Raw genomic sequence first — 17,966 nt, 5'->3', positions numbered from 1 at the left:
GGTATATGTATATCGTGTGAGTTCTCCATTTGAATGACTGACTAATTGCTCTAAATAGTCCTCACACTTACAGCCTAAAACGTCTGTCTTGAGCCTCTTGGGTCTGTCTTTTGTGCTTGGCGGTGTATTTGTCTCAATCACTCCTGTATTAAACACTTGTTTGGGATTCCCAAGGCAGTCTGACTGCCGTTGGCCCATTGTGTTTTTTTTTGCATGAGAATACACTAGTGTGTGTCTCCTATTATCCTTGCCTGAACGTGAAACCCTGTCCCCCATCTGTCGACCCCCCCCAGCGGGCCACCATGCAGCCGGAGGACAAAAGGCTGCAGGAAACATTGAGAAGACGTGACAATGGCCCTCAATCAAGGTCAAGCAAGAGAAGTCCCAGGGTTCAAGCATAATGAATATTACCAGTCATTAGGCTAGTTAACTCGGTCCGATACAAGCCAGTCTTACACCTGCTCAATTTCTTACAAAAGTTGAAGTGCTTGTGTAAAAACGGTCTGTTTACATGTTAAAATGGGATGAATGGTTTTAAGTGTGCATTCCAAATATATATATATATATGTTAGCCTAATAGTTTGTGTATGAGTAAAATGTCTGTGTAAAGCTCTAGTGCCCCATCTAGCGACAGCTTCCTATAAGGCCACAAGGTACACAAGCAGTCTTAACCAGTCCGAACTGGTTTCAACCATGTCCTTTCACTGTCTGCCATCTAGAGGGTTTTTATGGCATCGTTGTTCAACATTTACTTGTCAAGTTGCGTCCAAAATAATGTAAATGATCAAGACCTTAAATACACATCTTATACCCCTTCTCCACTTTGCTAGAGCATTTCCTGTTTCCTGCCTGTTGTCAACATCTAAACAATGGGCTTCCCATGCGTTATCTATATGTTTGCAAACAAAAAACAACAACAACAAAGGGATATTGTAATTAAAAGATATTATACCATGGATGTAATCACAGGGATTTGTTGGTGAGGGTCGGGATTGTTGAATCTGATTTGTACTGAAAAGCAAATATAAAAGTATTTTATATATAGTTTATCTGCTGTGTAAAAAAATAATTCTGGGAAAGAAATCCTGCAAAAATTATAAAAATGCCCATGGTATTCAATATTCAATAAAATTAATATTTTATATATTATAAAAATGCAGTGTTTATATAGTATACAGTTATAAAAATAGACCCTTGTATAGGTAAAAAGTGTCCCTTTTTACCTATACAAGGGTATATTTTTATAACTATTATAATGCAATCATCTTAGAAATTAATTAATAAAAGTAAAAGCTAATTTCTCATACTGTTTGAGATATGCTCGTAGCTCTTTTGACAGACGAAAAAACAAATAGGTTGTGTGTTCAAATGAGTGTTTTGTTTTTTTTGTGTTTTTTTTTACAAAAGATTATTCAGTTCTTCTCTGGCAGCCTAGATAAATCAGCTTAGGAGATCAGTTGTGGTGTCCATTCCACTTCAGGGTCAGTGTGCCATGTACTGCCCGTGCCCTAGTGGTCACCTTGGGGTATTGCACTAATACACATTGCTGAAAGCGTTCATTTTACATCAGGGCTTATTTCCTTCTAATAGGTGGGGACTATTGTTTTTCGGCTATTTTAAAATAAAGACATTTTTGAAGCAACTCTGCAATTTAAAAAAAAATTATAAATGTAACAAGAATCTAACAGTCAGCTTGTACTCTACGACCTAATGGCCCTTTATGGCTTGCCGGCTTCTGTGGTGAAGCGATCAGCACCACGTTACATGGGACAGATGGCGTGGCGTGCGTGCAGCCTTCAAGCCACCATGACTGTCTGGGTTTATGGTCAGCCATTTTGTTGGAATTATTGTATGGAAGACACTCAAAGTATTATGAGTGCATTTGTGCTGAAAGGAAAAACACTTTTTGTTTGTATGTGAGGGGAAAAATATCACTTATTTTCTTTCTTTAATGTGTTAGTGTTCACTTCAGGCTCTTTAAAATACACAATTTTAACCTGGTCCACAAATTGATTTCGAATTACTGGAGTATTAAAGGACACGGACATCGCTTCCAGGCGCCAATGAGAACAAAGAATGGGCGGATTAACAGTTTGAAAGCTTCATACTGACGTTCTGACCGTCCCGTCTAAAATGTACTGCGCGCGTATTTCCAACCAATCAGGTCAGTCTACAAAGACCGATTATGTTGATAAGCATGATCCGTTTGAGCGACAGGCTGGTCCACCACTCACGGGTTTGAAAATAACAACGAACCAATCAGGGCGCAGTGAGGGCGGGGTCTCAGAAAGGGGGTTGGGTGCGAGGTATCATGGAGGATCAGTTAGAGAACGGCAGCCATTGAAGATAGCCGAGCCGTAGGTCCGCGCTCAGGAGTTTCTGACAATTTTTTTTCTTTAAACGGTCTAACCCAGTGCAGCAATCACCAACAAAATGGAGATGAAGAAGAGGATCAGTTTAGAGCTGAGGAACAGAACTCCAGCGGAGGTGAGCGCTTTAGTTGTTTATTTTTCCACGGAAACAAGAAATGATGTTAGTTCGCAACCTGTCCATCCTGCACTTACGGAATACTCAGTAGACTCCGCTGAATGGCAGCACGGCTGTTATACCACATGGGCAATTACAAGGATGCGATTTAGATATGTAGGCATGGATGAACGCATCACAGAATGCACATTTTAGACCTATAACAAGATTATTTCAGACAAGTAGTCAAATATAATCGTTATTTGAGCGCGTAAAACTCATGTGAACTCGTTCTCCTTCGCCATTGCATTAGACTTGTCGATGTGGGCGTCCCAAATAGTACCTCAAAATAATATGCTTACATTTTTAAGACCATTTTTTATTTAATGATTCAGAAACGATGTTTATTACTCAACAAGTGAAGTCCAATTCGGTTACGACGTTATTATAGTCCTCGATACGATAATGTTATCGCTTCCAGCGGGAAACAGTCGAAATTGAAACAAAACGTCAGTGTTGTTATAGGAATCAATAGCCCAACCGGCCATTAATGCAAAATATTAACCAAAACATCACGCGAATGAATCTGCTCACGTAAAAAGTTTATTGTAGGCAAGCTTCACGGATGCCTACCTCACTATGGCTTCTCTAACCTAGGAAAACAGTTTCGTCTTCCAAAGACGGACATCTTACTCTCCAACTCTTCGATATTTGACATTCAGGGGCATTTGCCTTCGGTCTTCCTCCTAAGACTCTCAAAGCCATTATGTTCAGAGTTTGAGAGCACAAGCACATATCGGAGCGAATGTCAGGTCAAACTGCATAATTACGCGTATATGGCTTCTGCAGCGCCTCGCTGTGTGTGTGGCGAGGATGGTGTGTGTGAAATGCTGCTCGAGTCTCCGTGTTGACGGGCGGGGAGTGGAAGTCATTTTGTTGCATCAATAGTTGAGACGGTGTTTTGTGGCTTTGACTCCGTTTTTATTAATCGGAGTTTAGCGATTTCTGATCCACACTATGTGTGTGTATTTTTTTAAACGGAATAATTGGCGCGTAAACCAGAAATATTCGCTCGACCGTTTAAAAAAAACAAGTTGCCATTTTCCTCAATGGTTACGTTAATGGCGTATTTATGTAACCTCCGGTAACATTATTTAATACCGACGTTAAGCAACACGAATTGGGCTTTACGAAGCCGTTTGGGTTATCCGTCACCGTTTTATTAATTGAAGGAATGTGGCAGATGGTGAAGGGGCGAGCCCCCCCTTCCTCTCCTCCGATTTTAGTAGATTATTGTAGTAGGCTTGCCTGAACCGAAGTAGAGGAGCACGCTCCTTTTAAATGAGGGATCCTTTACACGAGCTTGAGTTAATGCTTTGACGTGTATAAATCATACATGGCTTTTAACTCGGGTGTATCTTGCGTCACCAGCAAAACATTACCATCTCGCGCATAAACGCGACCATTCTGAAAATCTACTTGTGAGATACTGGCAGTAATTCATCTCAAATCCTGAGCGATGAATGGGTAAACAACATTATCAAGACTACATTAAGCACACATCACGTGATGAAAAATGTAGTATTTTTCCATAAGGACAAGTTATTGAATATTTAAATAGTAGGGCTGCAGCCTGGAGTGCGTGCCTGCGTACACATTTCAATGTGTTATAAAAACACGGGCACATTACTCAAATAAGACCATAAACCGTTTTATTTAAAATATTTATAATAAAAACAACAACAAAAAAAAGTTTCTTAACTTGTTTATTTGTCTCTTTGGTTTACTTTTTGGGGTTTGTGCGGCAACTATTCAGTTGGTACCAATTAAAGCTACACTGTGCAGGCGTGGATTAATGGGTGGGCCTGGCCGGTGGCCCACCCAATCAGATTAATAAAAACAATTCATTTCGTTTGTTTTTTAAATAAGAGACGATCTAGCGTAATCGGTTTTGATGAGAAAAAAAAAAACTATACGAGAAAAAAAAAAAAACGATACGAGTGCGGTTTAGAACCCAGAACCTCTGACACGGTTGGCGAAAGTTCTACCAAAGGACCATTAAGGTATATTTTGTTCAAATAGGCGAATCTATGTATTTAGTCACACGAAAATTCTCGGCACTGACAACATATATTAGGCTACATCTCATTAAACGACAAATTAAACCCCATGTAGCCTACTATTTATATAGATTGCTGGACATCGTAATGTTATTGTACATATATCTGATTTAGCAAAGTTATGCCACTGGGCGTGTATATAAGCTTAAAAACCCGAGGCCCCTCCGTATATTCACCAGGCCCACCTATTAATGACGTTCTGCATCCGCCACTGACACTGTGTAATTTTAAGTTGATTCTTAGCAAAAAACACTTTGTTCTTTCAAAATGATATGTGCTCATTAATGTGTAATTACTTCTACCAACTAATCAAGTATTCTCGTAAAGCGTAGAATCTGCCATTTAGAATACATACAAGCGAGTCGCTCGAATGGCGCCAGCCATGTTGCGCCTCCATCTTGAAAGTACATTAGCCAAAGAGGGACATACCTGGAAATTCAAGCTTCGCCTTTCGCGTTTTTACACTCATGACGAACCGTGACGAATGCGAGGGGGAGATTACTCGCTACTGCCGGCAGATTTGAAATAATACGGCCACCCTCGGAATGGGAGGGGCTAGAAAGTAATATTCAGTTGGTAGTCATAAACAATTTCACCGCTAGATGGGAGAAAATCCTACACAGTGTAGCTTTAAGTTTCACTCTTGTTTAGGCAGATAAACATACATTCTCACGATACCCTTAAAGATGATGTACTAAAATACTTTAGTCATGAAATTAAGACATTTATTTAGAATTCCCCAAAAAGTGTAAATACAGTGGAGCTATTAGGGTATTGTTTGTTTCTGAAATCCGAACTAGCAACACTGGTTCAACCAATGGTGCGAGCTTGGGGGCGGGACTTTCTGTATGTTCAACCAATAGCAAAGGGGTAGTGTTTAAAAACCTGTTAGAAAACACTTATTGTTTTTGCAGTTCCGTTTGGTGACACTAGTGGCGTAGTAGACTATACTTCCCCTTTTAATCTTTATTTAATCTTAATATTTAGAGAGTTAAACCAACATTAGAAAAGTCTTAAATATGCTATTACATATTCATAAGCATTAGTTGTAATATAAGCAGTTATTGAATGTTGCTTTGTGGTAATTCGTGGCAGTAGTACGAAATAAACAATTTCTTTGCTCACCAAGGGCCTTTATTATGTTCATCCCTCCTGCAGGTAGCAGAGCTGGTGGTGGATAACTGCCGCACGAGTGACGGTGAGATTGAAGGCCTGACAGATGAGTTTAAGGAGCTGGAGTTCCTCAGCATGGTCAACGTGGGTCTCACCTCCCTGGCCAAACTACCCTCACTGCCAAAACTGAGGAAGGTCAGTCAAGAGATCAAGCTTTAATTTCAGAAATTCTCTTAACAAGAAGATCTGTTGTGTTTCAAGTTCTTACCATGCAGAAAACCGATACACAGTTTACATATTAATGTAGACACGTTGTATTATTAAAGTGTGCAAAAAATGGATGGAGAATGCCAAATGGAAACTTAAGCAGTGTGATGTGGCAAAATATTAATGTTTAACATATTGCATGATTACAATGGTAAATCGGTCTTATAAGCACATAATTGGGTCTATACATTACTCGTTTGTGAATTTGTTTCAAGCTCGTTTTTTTTTTGCCAAGATGTTTATTTCTCAACTTTCCAGTTAAGTTCATTTTAAGGGCAATTCTCTTTTACAGTTGGAGCTGAGTGATAATAATATCACAGGTGCACTGGAGACGCTTGCAGAGAAATGCGCAAACCTGACTTACTTAAACTTGAGTGGCAACAAGATCAAAGAGCTCAGCACACTGGAGGCCCTGGTAAAAACACTGATGCATTTACACCATATTTCTCAATTAATATTATATAGATATATTTTGGAGATGATATCATCAGCCCTTCAGTTAATGCACAGTCATTATTGTAATTTTATACGCCATTCAACCTTGTTTGATGTCTGACATGCTCCTCAACCCTCAGCAAAACCTAAAGAACCTGAAGAGTTTGGACCTGTTCAACTGTGAGATCACCACGTTGGAGGACTACAGGGAAAGCATCTTTGAGCTTCTTCCTCAAGTCACATACCTGGACGGCTTTGACGCAGAAGACAATGAAGCTCCAGACTCTGAGGCTGACGATGATGGTGAGAACCAAGAGTTTGAATCTCTTTTAATTGCAGATTATGCCCATCCTCCAAAGGACACATAAAGTTGTAAAAGCCATACATAAAAGTATGCAACATCAAGTCATTACTTCTTGTTTTATTATGCAGATGATGATGAGGATGGCGAGGAAGGAGCAGGGCATCTTGGGGAGTACGAGGAAGAGGAGGAGGAGGAAGAGGAGGAAGGCTCCGAGGGTGGAGAAGTTGGGCTGTCCTATCTAATGAAAGAGGACATCCAGGTGATGTACCGTAGCTTCTACCTGTTTTTAACATTCGCAACCAAGTTTGGGAAAACTCGACCTCTTAATAACAATGGATTTCTTCTGTAACAGGATGAGGAAGATGATGATGATTATGTAGAAGAGGAAGAGGAAGGAGAGGGTAAGCATTAATTATGCCACCAAACATCTTAAAATTGTGGCTTTGGTGTTGAACTGTTCTCTAACGACTGACGTGTGTATTCTGCGCAGAAGAGGAGGCCGGAGTTCGAGGAGAGAAACGAAAGAGGGCTGCAGAAGATGAGGGCGAAGATGACGATGAAGACGACGACTAACCCTTTGTTTGACTTCTTGGAAACAAATATCCAAGCTGTAGATCAACCCTGAAAAAGACCGTGATCTTGCAGATTGTTTTTCTCTTTGTAAACCATAGATAAATCACTGTAGAGGCTAAGTGTTTTCTTTTATAAATGCATTATATATTACACTATATAAAAGGGGTTTATCGACAATTCATTTATAGCCATTCCAAGTTAATTCCCAACACGTAAATCGGGGTGTTGGCAAGGGGGTGTGAGGTTTGCGATTTTTCCCGAGGTTTCCCGATTGCAAATATGTTTGTTGGACGGGCCCGTTCGAGACAGCGAGACGGCTTTTCATCACTGAGAGGTGACGGCAAATCCGCAAACTCCAGCTCCCCAAGACCTCTGTGAGGAGGCAGAGTGTTTTCTGCTCCTCATCTACCTCTCCAGGTCTCATTCTCAGCCCACCACAGAGCAGCAAGCCAATCATCTCCAACCGTCAACCCCTTTGTTCTTGGATCAACCAATCGCTGCCAAGGATCTTGTCACACTCTTTATATGGGATGGTCTCCACTTTATTAAGCTTTTCTGGTAGATCAGGCTCGTTTAGGCAGACCAGATTATGTGATCTGATGAATTTTAAAGTGTGATGTATGTAAATGTGATGTAAATTGAGCAAAGATCGGGAGTCGAGCTGTAGATTGGCAAATTGAATTTGTTTTAATCTCCAAGTAGTTTTTTAATAAAGAGTTCAATTATGTGAGCAGTTTGCCCTTTCTCACGTTTTATGCAGAAGTCACCTATTTTTGACATCTTAGACGTTAAAATCAAGATTTGTTCGTTTTTTAAGAGAAACGCCATTGCTGGAAATTTCTCATGTTCAGGTTTAACAGCTTTGTTGGATTAAACAGTACCCTTGAGTACCTTTCTACCTTTGTCTTGCTGTGGAAACAGGTTAGTTTCTACCTTTTGTTGAGGTATTTTACAGAGTAATACCTTTTAATCTAATGTTCGTATGGCAATATGTATATAGTATCTGTTTCAACAGGTTTTATTTTCCTCTTCTTTTTTTAATTACTCTGTTTGGTCAGTTGTTTTAATACGAATCGCGTCAAAGGACTTACATACACACAGGTAACCTGTTTAAATTTCAAGTACTTGGTTGTTGTGAGAGTGTTGTATTTGGGGTTTTATGTGCTATGAACCTCTCTAAAAGGATTTTAGTTGTTGGATTTTGATGTTTTGTTTTAATGGGTTTAGATTTTTTTTCTGTCTTTTTGTTTTAGTTTTTAAGTTTGCAAGCTCCTTTGTCCAGTTATGAGCTCCTCTTGAGTTAGTTGTAATGAATGAGTGACTTGTCCTTTTGATTATTAAAATGGCATAACTCCATGGGATGTTATGTTCAAAAATAGACCCTTTGTCTGCTAAAGATTTCTGTAATTTGATTACAAAATTTTGGATTTTCTCAAACTGAGAGCCATCTGGAAGCCTCATGCACAGGTGAGGAACCACTGTTTTTAATGATTAAAACAAAAAATAGTGTCCTGGTAAAAATGGTAGTGATGTTTCAATCAAAATTGATAAAAAACCCTTTCAATGAATGCAACCTGGTGTAAGTTTGATGTGGGAAAATAAAGGAAAAACCTTTTACCATAATGTTCTTGTGGTTTAGAAAATTATTTAATTTTGTGTTCTTCAAAGAGAAAAAAAAAAAAAAAAAAACCAGCAATGTAGACCGTCAAATAAATAGAAGGACTTTTAATATAATTACACAAATCCCAGCTCAAGTGTAACTTGTTGACTTAATTTAGCTTGAGGCATGTGAGCTCCACAAGCCTGGAAACAGCCTGCAAACTTTAGTTTTATACTACACTGCCATCTGCAAAGCCTTGTACTTAGTCCATTTATCATTTATGAGTTACACAAACTTTAAGCAGCAGAGCATAGAGAAAAGGGGTGTGTCATGTGATCAACAGACAGAGTTACCAAGAGCATCATCAATTAATCAGGAGTGAAGCATTCACCGTCCAGCCAATAGAAATACACCTGTATCACTGGAAAAGGGGTGGAGTCACTGTGATCCTCATTAATTATTCATATATTTGATAAGTGAGTGTTTCACTATTGGTGATTATTAGAAATACGAAGAAATATAAATATGCTTTGATGTTCCCGTAGTATTGTTGACTTTTCGAACATTTTTTAATAAAAAAAAAAAGAAAGAAAGAAAGATGTTAAGTTTAAAACACCCCAAAACTCTATTAAATATTTGTTTTTCCACAGAAATGTGTTGAGTATTTTTAATAAATGTGTGCAAGTTGACACACACACTTTAAATGTTACACATTTAAACAACTTATTTGTATTTTTTGTTGGTTTTGGTTTCATTAATTGTATTATTATGTTTCATAATTGTGAATAGCCAATAATAGCCTGTTTAATGGCATGTTGACAACGTGCTCAACATAATATGATAAAATGCCACATAAAGTGTCATCATTTTCAACGAACTGTCTGACATCCAAACTGGTTTCTTATCCTCTCGCTGTAACATGGCCTTTAGACCACTTGAGGGAGCTAATTTACTAGAAATGCGTATTTTATTTTAGGCACAAAATCATCCACACGTTACGATCACAATCCCAATAGCTCAGGAGAAGCTTCAACCATGTTAATATATTCCTGTGAACAGTTCAAGACAATAGATAAAGCAAAGGAAAAGTCCGTTCACAACATCTTTGTATTTTTGTAATTTCATGTGCAACCCACGTTCATGTTTCAAGACTGTATGCAGAGTCTGTTTGTGATGCAGTCTATTTATAGATGAAAAGAGTATTTCAACACACAGAATGCTTCAGCTGTGCCCATGTACATTACAGCTTAGATGAAACTACACACACACACACACACACACACACACTAAAGCTCATCCATGTACAGACTGCCTCAACCCCCACAGCATCTGATGAGCCGCAGCCGTCCAATCAGAGATCCCGAGCCTCTATAAGCCTTATATGAAGTCAATGCCGTGAATGACCAAGATTGGATGAGCAGTTATGATGAGTAGCCTTTTAGCTTTTGTTATGACACATCTTCACTTCCCCCAGGGGGAGCTTATATTATATTATATTACATTAACCATGCTTTATATGTGCCTTACATCAGATTCAGATAAATAATAAAACCACAAAATCCCTAAGAGGCCCGAGGTAAGTGAATGAAAAGACGAATGACGTCTAAACACACTACATGCTCAACAAACAGAAATTTGAATCGCTCTAATCTGTACTTTGAGAAGTAGTATAGCCTACATTCATGGGAGAACCGCTGTAATCTGAGGCAGAGTTTTCATCTGTAAAATTTGTTTTTGCATACAGAGAAAAAAACTGTTAAAGGGATAGTTCACCCAAAAATGAATTTACTCACCCTCATGTTGTTCCAAACCTGTGAGTTTCTTTCTAAAGTTGAACACAAAAGGAGATATTTTAAAGAATGTTGGTAACCAGACAGTTATAGAAATGGTGAACTTTTCATTTCCTGATCCCGACTTTAAAGCTGATGTAATAATCAAACTCACTCACCAAAAGCGAGTTGATCAGGGTTGATCTACAGCTTGGATATTGTTTCCAAGAAGTCAAACAAAGTTGTAGTCGTCGTCTTCATCGTCTTTTTTAGTTTTAGATTTTAGTGTTTTAATGTAAACACACGCTAGACGGACGTCTTTAACGGCTGCGCTCGCGTATTTTGCAGCGTCTCACGTAAGACACGGCTCTTTAAAAACGTGGAGCTCAAGTTAAAAGTTAAAGTTCTGTGTGAATGGCCCCTTATAAAGTCTGATTCTTTTGTGACTTTAATGGCTCGGTTCAGTCTAAAAACGGTCCTCGCTCTCATGTGTAGTGTTATAAAATCTGATTCATTCTAGTGAATCGGTTCATGCTAAAAGGTTCTTTCTTTTACATTTAAAATACGATTTATTAAAGTGAATCGTGTGAATGAAGAGATTAAAGAAAATAATTTGGTTTTTGGATGATATTTCTGTATATCGACATACATAGATTTCTGGGTGAGAAGTATTTGGAGTGTAATTTGAGGCAGACTTTGCGATGAACAACCAGGAAGCATATTCATTAACATATGATCACTAATTTAGGGTCTTTACAAAGCTATAATCATCAGTACAGAGCACTTGATGAATTAAACATGAGAGGGCACACACAGCACCAGCTGCTTTGAACCCAGGATTCAAGTGATCGGGACAGAAGCACAACCTGCAATTATGGCTGAATCTCCTTTTCTTTTATCTGGTAAAGGTTGAGAGAAGTGTTTAAAGGGAAAGTGAATTATTAAAGGGTTAGTTCACCCAAAAAAATGAAAATTCTGTCAGTAATTACTCACCCTCATGTTGTTCCAACCCCGTAAGACCTTCGTTCATCTTCGGAACACAAATTAAGATATTTTTTGATTAAATCTGAGAGCTGGATCACTCCTCCATAGGCTTTTAAGACATTATAACTTGCTGGCCCAGAAAATGTATTAAAGAGATTGTTAATATAGTCCAAGTGACTACAGTGGCTCAATCTTAAGTTTATAAAGCGACGAGAATACTCTTTGTGCGCAAAAAAACACACAAAAATAACGACTTTATTCCACTATTCATTTCCTTCTCTCTGGGCCTCGAGTTTTTTCACGTAGTGTTTTAGCGCAGCGCTTCTGTGTTGTACGTCACACGCATCACACACATGACCAGCGTCACCCAATAGTGAGCCTACGTGTGACGTACAACACAGAAGCGCTGCGCTAAAACACTACGTGAAAAAACTCGAGGCCCAGAGAGAAGGAAATGAATAGTGGAATAAAGTCGTTATTTTTGTGTGTTTTTTTGCGCACAAAGAGTATTCTCGTCGCTTTATAAACTTAAGATTGAGTCACTGTAGTCACTTGGACTATATTAACGATCTCTTTAATACATTTTCTGGGCCAGCAAGTTATAATGTCTTAGAAGCCTATGGAGGAGTGATCCAGCTCTCAGATTTAATCAAAAATATCTTAATTTGTGTTCCGAAGATGAACGAAGGTCTTACGGGGTTGGAACAACATGAGGGTGACAGAATTTTAATTTTTGGGTGAACTAACCCTTTAAAGAGGATGTACAGCACAAACATACGGTTCATTAGCGCAAAAATAAGATAAAAGAAACTGAAATTTTAAATTGCATGTTAAACAAACTATTGTATGTCAAGGTATATATAGAGACCAGTATCCTGACAAGAGTAACTCAAGAGTTGATTGTCCGAGTGTGTACATGTGGCGTGGCTCATCCTTTAAATATGCAAAGCCCAGCATCTCTCTAAAAGCTCTCTGTTGTCATGTTATTTTTATAAGTGTCCATGTGCACTGTGCACTGGTCTGAAAGAAACGACACATTAGGTTTGGGCCTTTGCTCTCCCAGAGCGCTATATAGAGTGTTTGTGTTTTATCATGTGGTATTAGTAAAACTGCTTGTATTTTTAGCTCGGTTGCTAGCATCCGCACAATACTCGCACTGGGGAAAATCCTCTCTCAAAAGGAGGAAGCAATGTTATTGTTGAAAGGTGGAAACAGATATGCAATTTGGAACTGGAAATAAAACCGGTGTCCAAGACGTATATATTTATAGCAGACTGATGATCTGCTGGGCAATTATTAGCGCATGCCTGTGCTGGAGAAATGTATTCCTGTGACATTAGTCATAGTTTTTAAATCGCCTTTGTGAACAGCAGTGTTGGGGAGTAACTAACTAAAGACTGCAATGCTTTTAGTGGCGTGACATTAGTTCAGTTATATTCAATAAAGTCGCGGAGTAACACGACCAATCTCTGTCATTGTTTTTTAAATTACAATGAAAAGGAAGAAGCAACAGATCTTTTCTTCTGTATTGTGAAACGGATTATCAACTAACAAAGAAATGTAGGTCAAGGACTTGGTTCTAATCTGCTGTTGATTGGATTTTGAGAAGAAAACACCTCTTTACCGTCTTCACCAACATGCAACAAGTGCTTTGTTTAACAAAGGGGTGGGGTTTCAGCAGACGTAATGATTGGAGAAGTCCTGCATACAGTTCCCACCTAAACTGTGCTCTTTTTCTCACATTCGTATCGCTGAAAAGCCTGATTCATTCTAGTGACTCGGTTCATCCTAAACGGTTCTCGCTCTCATGTGTAGCGTTATAAAATCTGATTCATTCTAGTGAATTGGTTCATGCTAAAAGCCAGGTCCTCTCTTTCATATTTAACGTCAGAAAGTCCTGTTTATTAAAGTGAATTGGTTCATTCGGACGGTTCACGTAAATGAACAGTTGGGCTGCACGATATTGAAGAAAAATGCGATATGCGATAACTCATTAAATAATGCGCTATTCGATATGCGATACGATAATGCTTAAAGTGTGTAAAATAAACTTGAATTATCTTAAAAATACATTTACAATGATATAACCTACATACGTGTTTCACATTCATTTTGTGACAAGAAAACTGTAGCATAAGAAGTGTTATTTTAACATCAGTGTAAACCACGGGGTTTAGGGGTTCAGGTTATCCTACATTAGGGTTATTTAACAACAGAAACTGAATAATCAAATGTAAAAATAAACACTGCTTAGTTTTCACTGTATGAATTAAATATATACTGATTCTTATTAAAGCTACAAAAGTTATTCAGCCAAGAGCAGTGAGTGATTTTCTCTTTGTCTTTTGAGAATGACCCCAGTTATTGCAAGCTGTTGCGATATGCATATCACAATATATACATTTGCGATATTTCGATATATTGTGCAGCCCTAACATATTTTGAAATAAAGTCCCTGTGCGATGCTTTTGACGCAGTTATGTCGAGGTACGGAGGTCCTAAAGGGACATGGATGAAGCAAAAAAAAAAAATGCTTTTATGTTCTCTCACAAAAGTTTTGCGTTCCCCTGAGAAACTTTGCGTTCGCTCGCAAAATGTTTGCATTCCCTTGGGAAACTTTGCGTTATTCTACTTATCCGACTAACCCTAACTCTATCAAGTCTACTAATACTCTAATGACTGTTTGACATGTAGTTGCAAATGAATTAAAGTGTTAGTTAGCATGTAGTTGCAAAGTTACTTATAAGGTCTAAAGTGGACTATCAAAATAATGCTATAAATTATCCTTGTTTTTGCTTTAAAAAATACGACTATAATACAATGTCAAATATTTTTTGTTTATAAAACATACTGCCACTTAATGATTGTAGTTTAACTACGTCAAATTAATGCTTGTAGCTTAGCTATCTACAGCATCGAAGTATCCATCTTATTTTTAATCAATTTGTAACTTGCTTTCGGTGTCATCAGTTTATTTTTAGCTGTATAAACCAGTGCGTTATGCTGCTTGATATTGTAAACTGGTGTTTCATATCATATTATTTTTATGCATTGTTGTGATCAAAAACACACTGGTTGGAGCGCAAACTGTTTTTCCATTTACTGCACTGTTATTCTTCAAGTTACTTATCTGTAGCAGCTAATGAATCAGAAGTAAATAACTTACTTCCACTTTGGAAAATAAGGTGGATACTAAGAATGCACCGAAATTTCGGCTACCGAAAATTTTCGGTCGAATATCAATCAGTTCTGGCAGGTCACGTTAGTCAAGCTCGCATCAGCTGACTCTCAGCGGATCCACGTCGACCTATAGGAATACGACGCCTATCACTGTATACATATATAAGCTCCTTCGATATTATCAGGAGCTATCGCGTTTCTCAGGAGCGAATTACCCTCCTCTCTCCCCAGCTCCTCCTCCCTCCCCAGCTCCTCCTCCCTCCCCAGCTCCTCCTCCCTCCCCAGCAGCTCCTCCTCCCTCCCCAGCTCCTCCTCCCTCCCCAGCTCCTCCTCTCTCCCCAGCTCCTCCTCCCTCCCCAGCAGCTCCTCCTCCCTCCCCAGCTCCTCCTCCCTCCCCAGCTCCTCCTCTCTCCCCAGCTCCTCCTCTCTCCCCAGCTCCTCCTCCCTCCCCAGCTCCTCCTCTCTCCCCAGCTCCACCTCCCTCCCCAGCTCCTCCTCCCTCCCCAGCTTCTCCTCCCTCCCCAGCTCCTCCTCTCTCCCCAGCTCCACCTCCCTCCCCAGCTCCTCCTCTCGCCAGTCAGGATTCAGGATTCCCCCTGAATCAGAATAAATTCTCGAATCATGTTGTACTTTAAAAATCTTGAATTAATGATATCTGCAATACATCCATATTGGTTCTGTTCTGTTTACCCAAAGGGGGTTATTGCTGCTCTTCCTGACCTTATCCATGCTCGGCTGCGCGGGAGTTCTTGCCCAGAACAGAACCATACCGCCAATCCAAACTGTATGCTAATTGTCAATCGTATTCGACGATAGTGGTCCTGACAGAACAGCTATTTTTGGTTTCTGAGGGCCAAAATCAGTGACCGAAACAGACGTTTGATTAACGCTATTGGATACCAAGCACTGCCACTGATAAAACATTATTTTGAGAATGACAATGTAGCCTCCAACATTTGGGTTTGTCCTTTAGTGTTATATTGATACCTAAATATGTAAATTAACCTAAATTCATCAGTGCCGCATTAATGATTTGATTAATTGAGCAAACATCATACCTATTAAACAACTGCACAAGGTACATACAGTACATACACGCCGTGATGTGTTGTGTCTGATCTATTTGTGAATATAGGTCACATTTAATAGCCATTCTTTCTAAGCCTTTCTCCAATGCAGAAACACAATTTTAGGGAGAGCACGGCTATACCGTTTAGCTTCAGGCTTCAAACCCAAGAATGACTTCTCTGGGATGTCTCTATTAATCTATTTGAATCAAGTTAGAAGCACAGCAAAAACAGATGCTGCGAGGCTAATGAGTCACACAGCAACAGTCCTACGCTCTCATTGGCCCAGATGAATCGGTTGCCTCAGTGTGAATCAGGTGTTGCCGATCATCCGCTCGAGTTCAAGCCCTGCATACAGAATAACCCTTCAGGACGCTTCTGCGAGAATGTTAGCATTAGCCCAATAAAAAATAAATGTGAAAGCAAAGTGGTCCTTCAAATGTGTATACCCGGTCCTACATGTCATGTCGGATGCTTTCTTTTTCTTTTTCTTTTTTTGTGAGGAAATGTAGTGCTGATCCTCACAGGCCCTAGAGCTTATTAAGGATGGTGAGAAGTGAGAAACAGAGGGGAGTGGGATATAAATCATTTATCATTTATCATTTAGTCATGCAGCAGAATCAGTTCAGCACATGCATTAGAAAATGTGTTTCTTAAGTAGTTATCCTCAATTAGATTTGCCAGTTCATTGTTGTGAGGCAAAATTTTGCATTGCTTTATATGATAAAATTCATATTGTGCATTAAAACACAGAAGTGTTGCAAAAGAAATATATTGCAATATGAAGCTAAGATTAGCTTCCCTGTATAATAAACATAAATTTGCATTCGCCATGCCACAGATCTTGATGATAAGATTTTGAAGCTCCACACAAAGAACTGGATTCATCATGGATTGGAACTGGGCCAAGAGGATGACTCAGTTTTGTATCATACCCTAAAGTGTGTCAGTAATGTTTCACATGAGTACACTAGGAATACTAGCACTAATAATACTGGCATGAACCGAGTGTAAACAGGCAGTTACTTAGACTGCATGCATCTGAATGCATATTAGATGCGTCACTGAACAGATGTGCCACCCTATTGTAACGTATGTGCTGCATACAATATAATTATTATTATGCTTATTAATTATAATTATCAACAAATTATTAAAAAGGATTTCTGAAGGATCATGTGACACTAATGGCTGCTGAAAATTCAGCTTTGCCATCACGGGAATAAATTATTTGTTTTAAAATACAGTTTGAATTTTAGTTTTGTCACATGATCAGAATAAGCATCTGCTACTGTTATATTAATCATGTTATACTGGATCAGTAAAAGTCTTTAATGTCAAAGAATATGTGATATGGGCGGGTGGTAGAGCAATGAGGTTAAAAGCTGTACGCTACGATTTCTGCTAGACCTCACTTGGCCTTAAACCAAATTTAATTAGCCGTACGTTTAGCAATGTGAATAAGCTTTACATGTTAAGCCTGGCATGCTGAACTCAAGCCTGCTTTGGATAGCTGTGGCCTAGATTGCAGTCATAATTAATTTAGTGGTCTATGATTTATGCTCATTTTGTCATCTAATATGGCTAAAACTCTGGGCTTTTAGAACAGTCATAATCTAATGGGTACTTTGTGTTTCCTAATAAAAAACTATAATCATGTAGAGCAATTTCTGCTTTAATAATAAACTGTATGCAATGGGGCAATGTACAGGGGCATTTGTTGACTTCACCCACCCACCTGATTTGAGCTCATATCAGTAATGGATGATCAGGCCTGTAATTATGACCACATAATTGCTAATCTTCCAGAATGCCAAACGATTTTAATAAGTAAGTTAGCCTAGCTTCTTCAAATCACAATGTATCCCATTCATAGGTAGTCTTTCATTAAATCCAGTACAGTAATTATTCAAAACAACACCAGGCCTCTAAAATGAGGGGGTCAACCTGCTTTATGAAAAATTAATCTCAGAATGATGCAATTCAAGTGTAAGAGCAGTAACTGCTAGGTTTTCTGAACAGAGTCTGTTTCTGAGGCATGTGGATTATACATTTGTGTGAGAGAAATAGTTTTTTTTTTTTTTTTTT

At 38.8% G+C, this 17,966-nt stretch overlaps 1 protein-coding gene across 1 annotated transcript; it reads left to right on the top strand.

The window, feature by feature from the left end:
* The first annotated feature begins 2,297 nt into the window (after window positions 1-2,297).
* anp32e (acidic (leucine-rich) nuclear phosphoprotein 32 family, member E) lies at window positions 2,298-8,658 on the top strand. Its single transcript, XM_084422599.1, has 7 exons — window positions 2,298-2,487; window positions 5,745-5,894; window positions 6,259-6,381; window positions 6,542-6,704; window positions 6,834-6,964; window positions 7,058-7,106; window positions 7,196-8,658. Exons 1-7 carry the CDS (start codon window positions 2,434-2,436, stop codon window positions 7,276-7,278), a joined length of 753 nt encoding a protein of 250 aa, XP_084278725.1. The 5' UTR covers window positions 2,298-2,433; the 3' UTR covers window positions 7,279-8,658.
* Window positions 8,659-17,966: the final 9,308 nt, after the last annotated feature.

Source organism: Rutilus rutilus, assembly GCF_951802725.1.
Source record: "Rutilus rutilus genome assembly, chromosome: 11".
NCBI classification, from domain to species: Eukaryota; Metazoa; Chordata; class Actinopteri; order Cypriniformes; family Leuciscidae; genus Rutilus; species Rutilus rutilus.
Note: the sequence above shows the minus strand (reverse complement) of the source record. Positions and strands in the feature narration are given on the sequence as shown.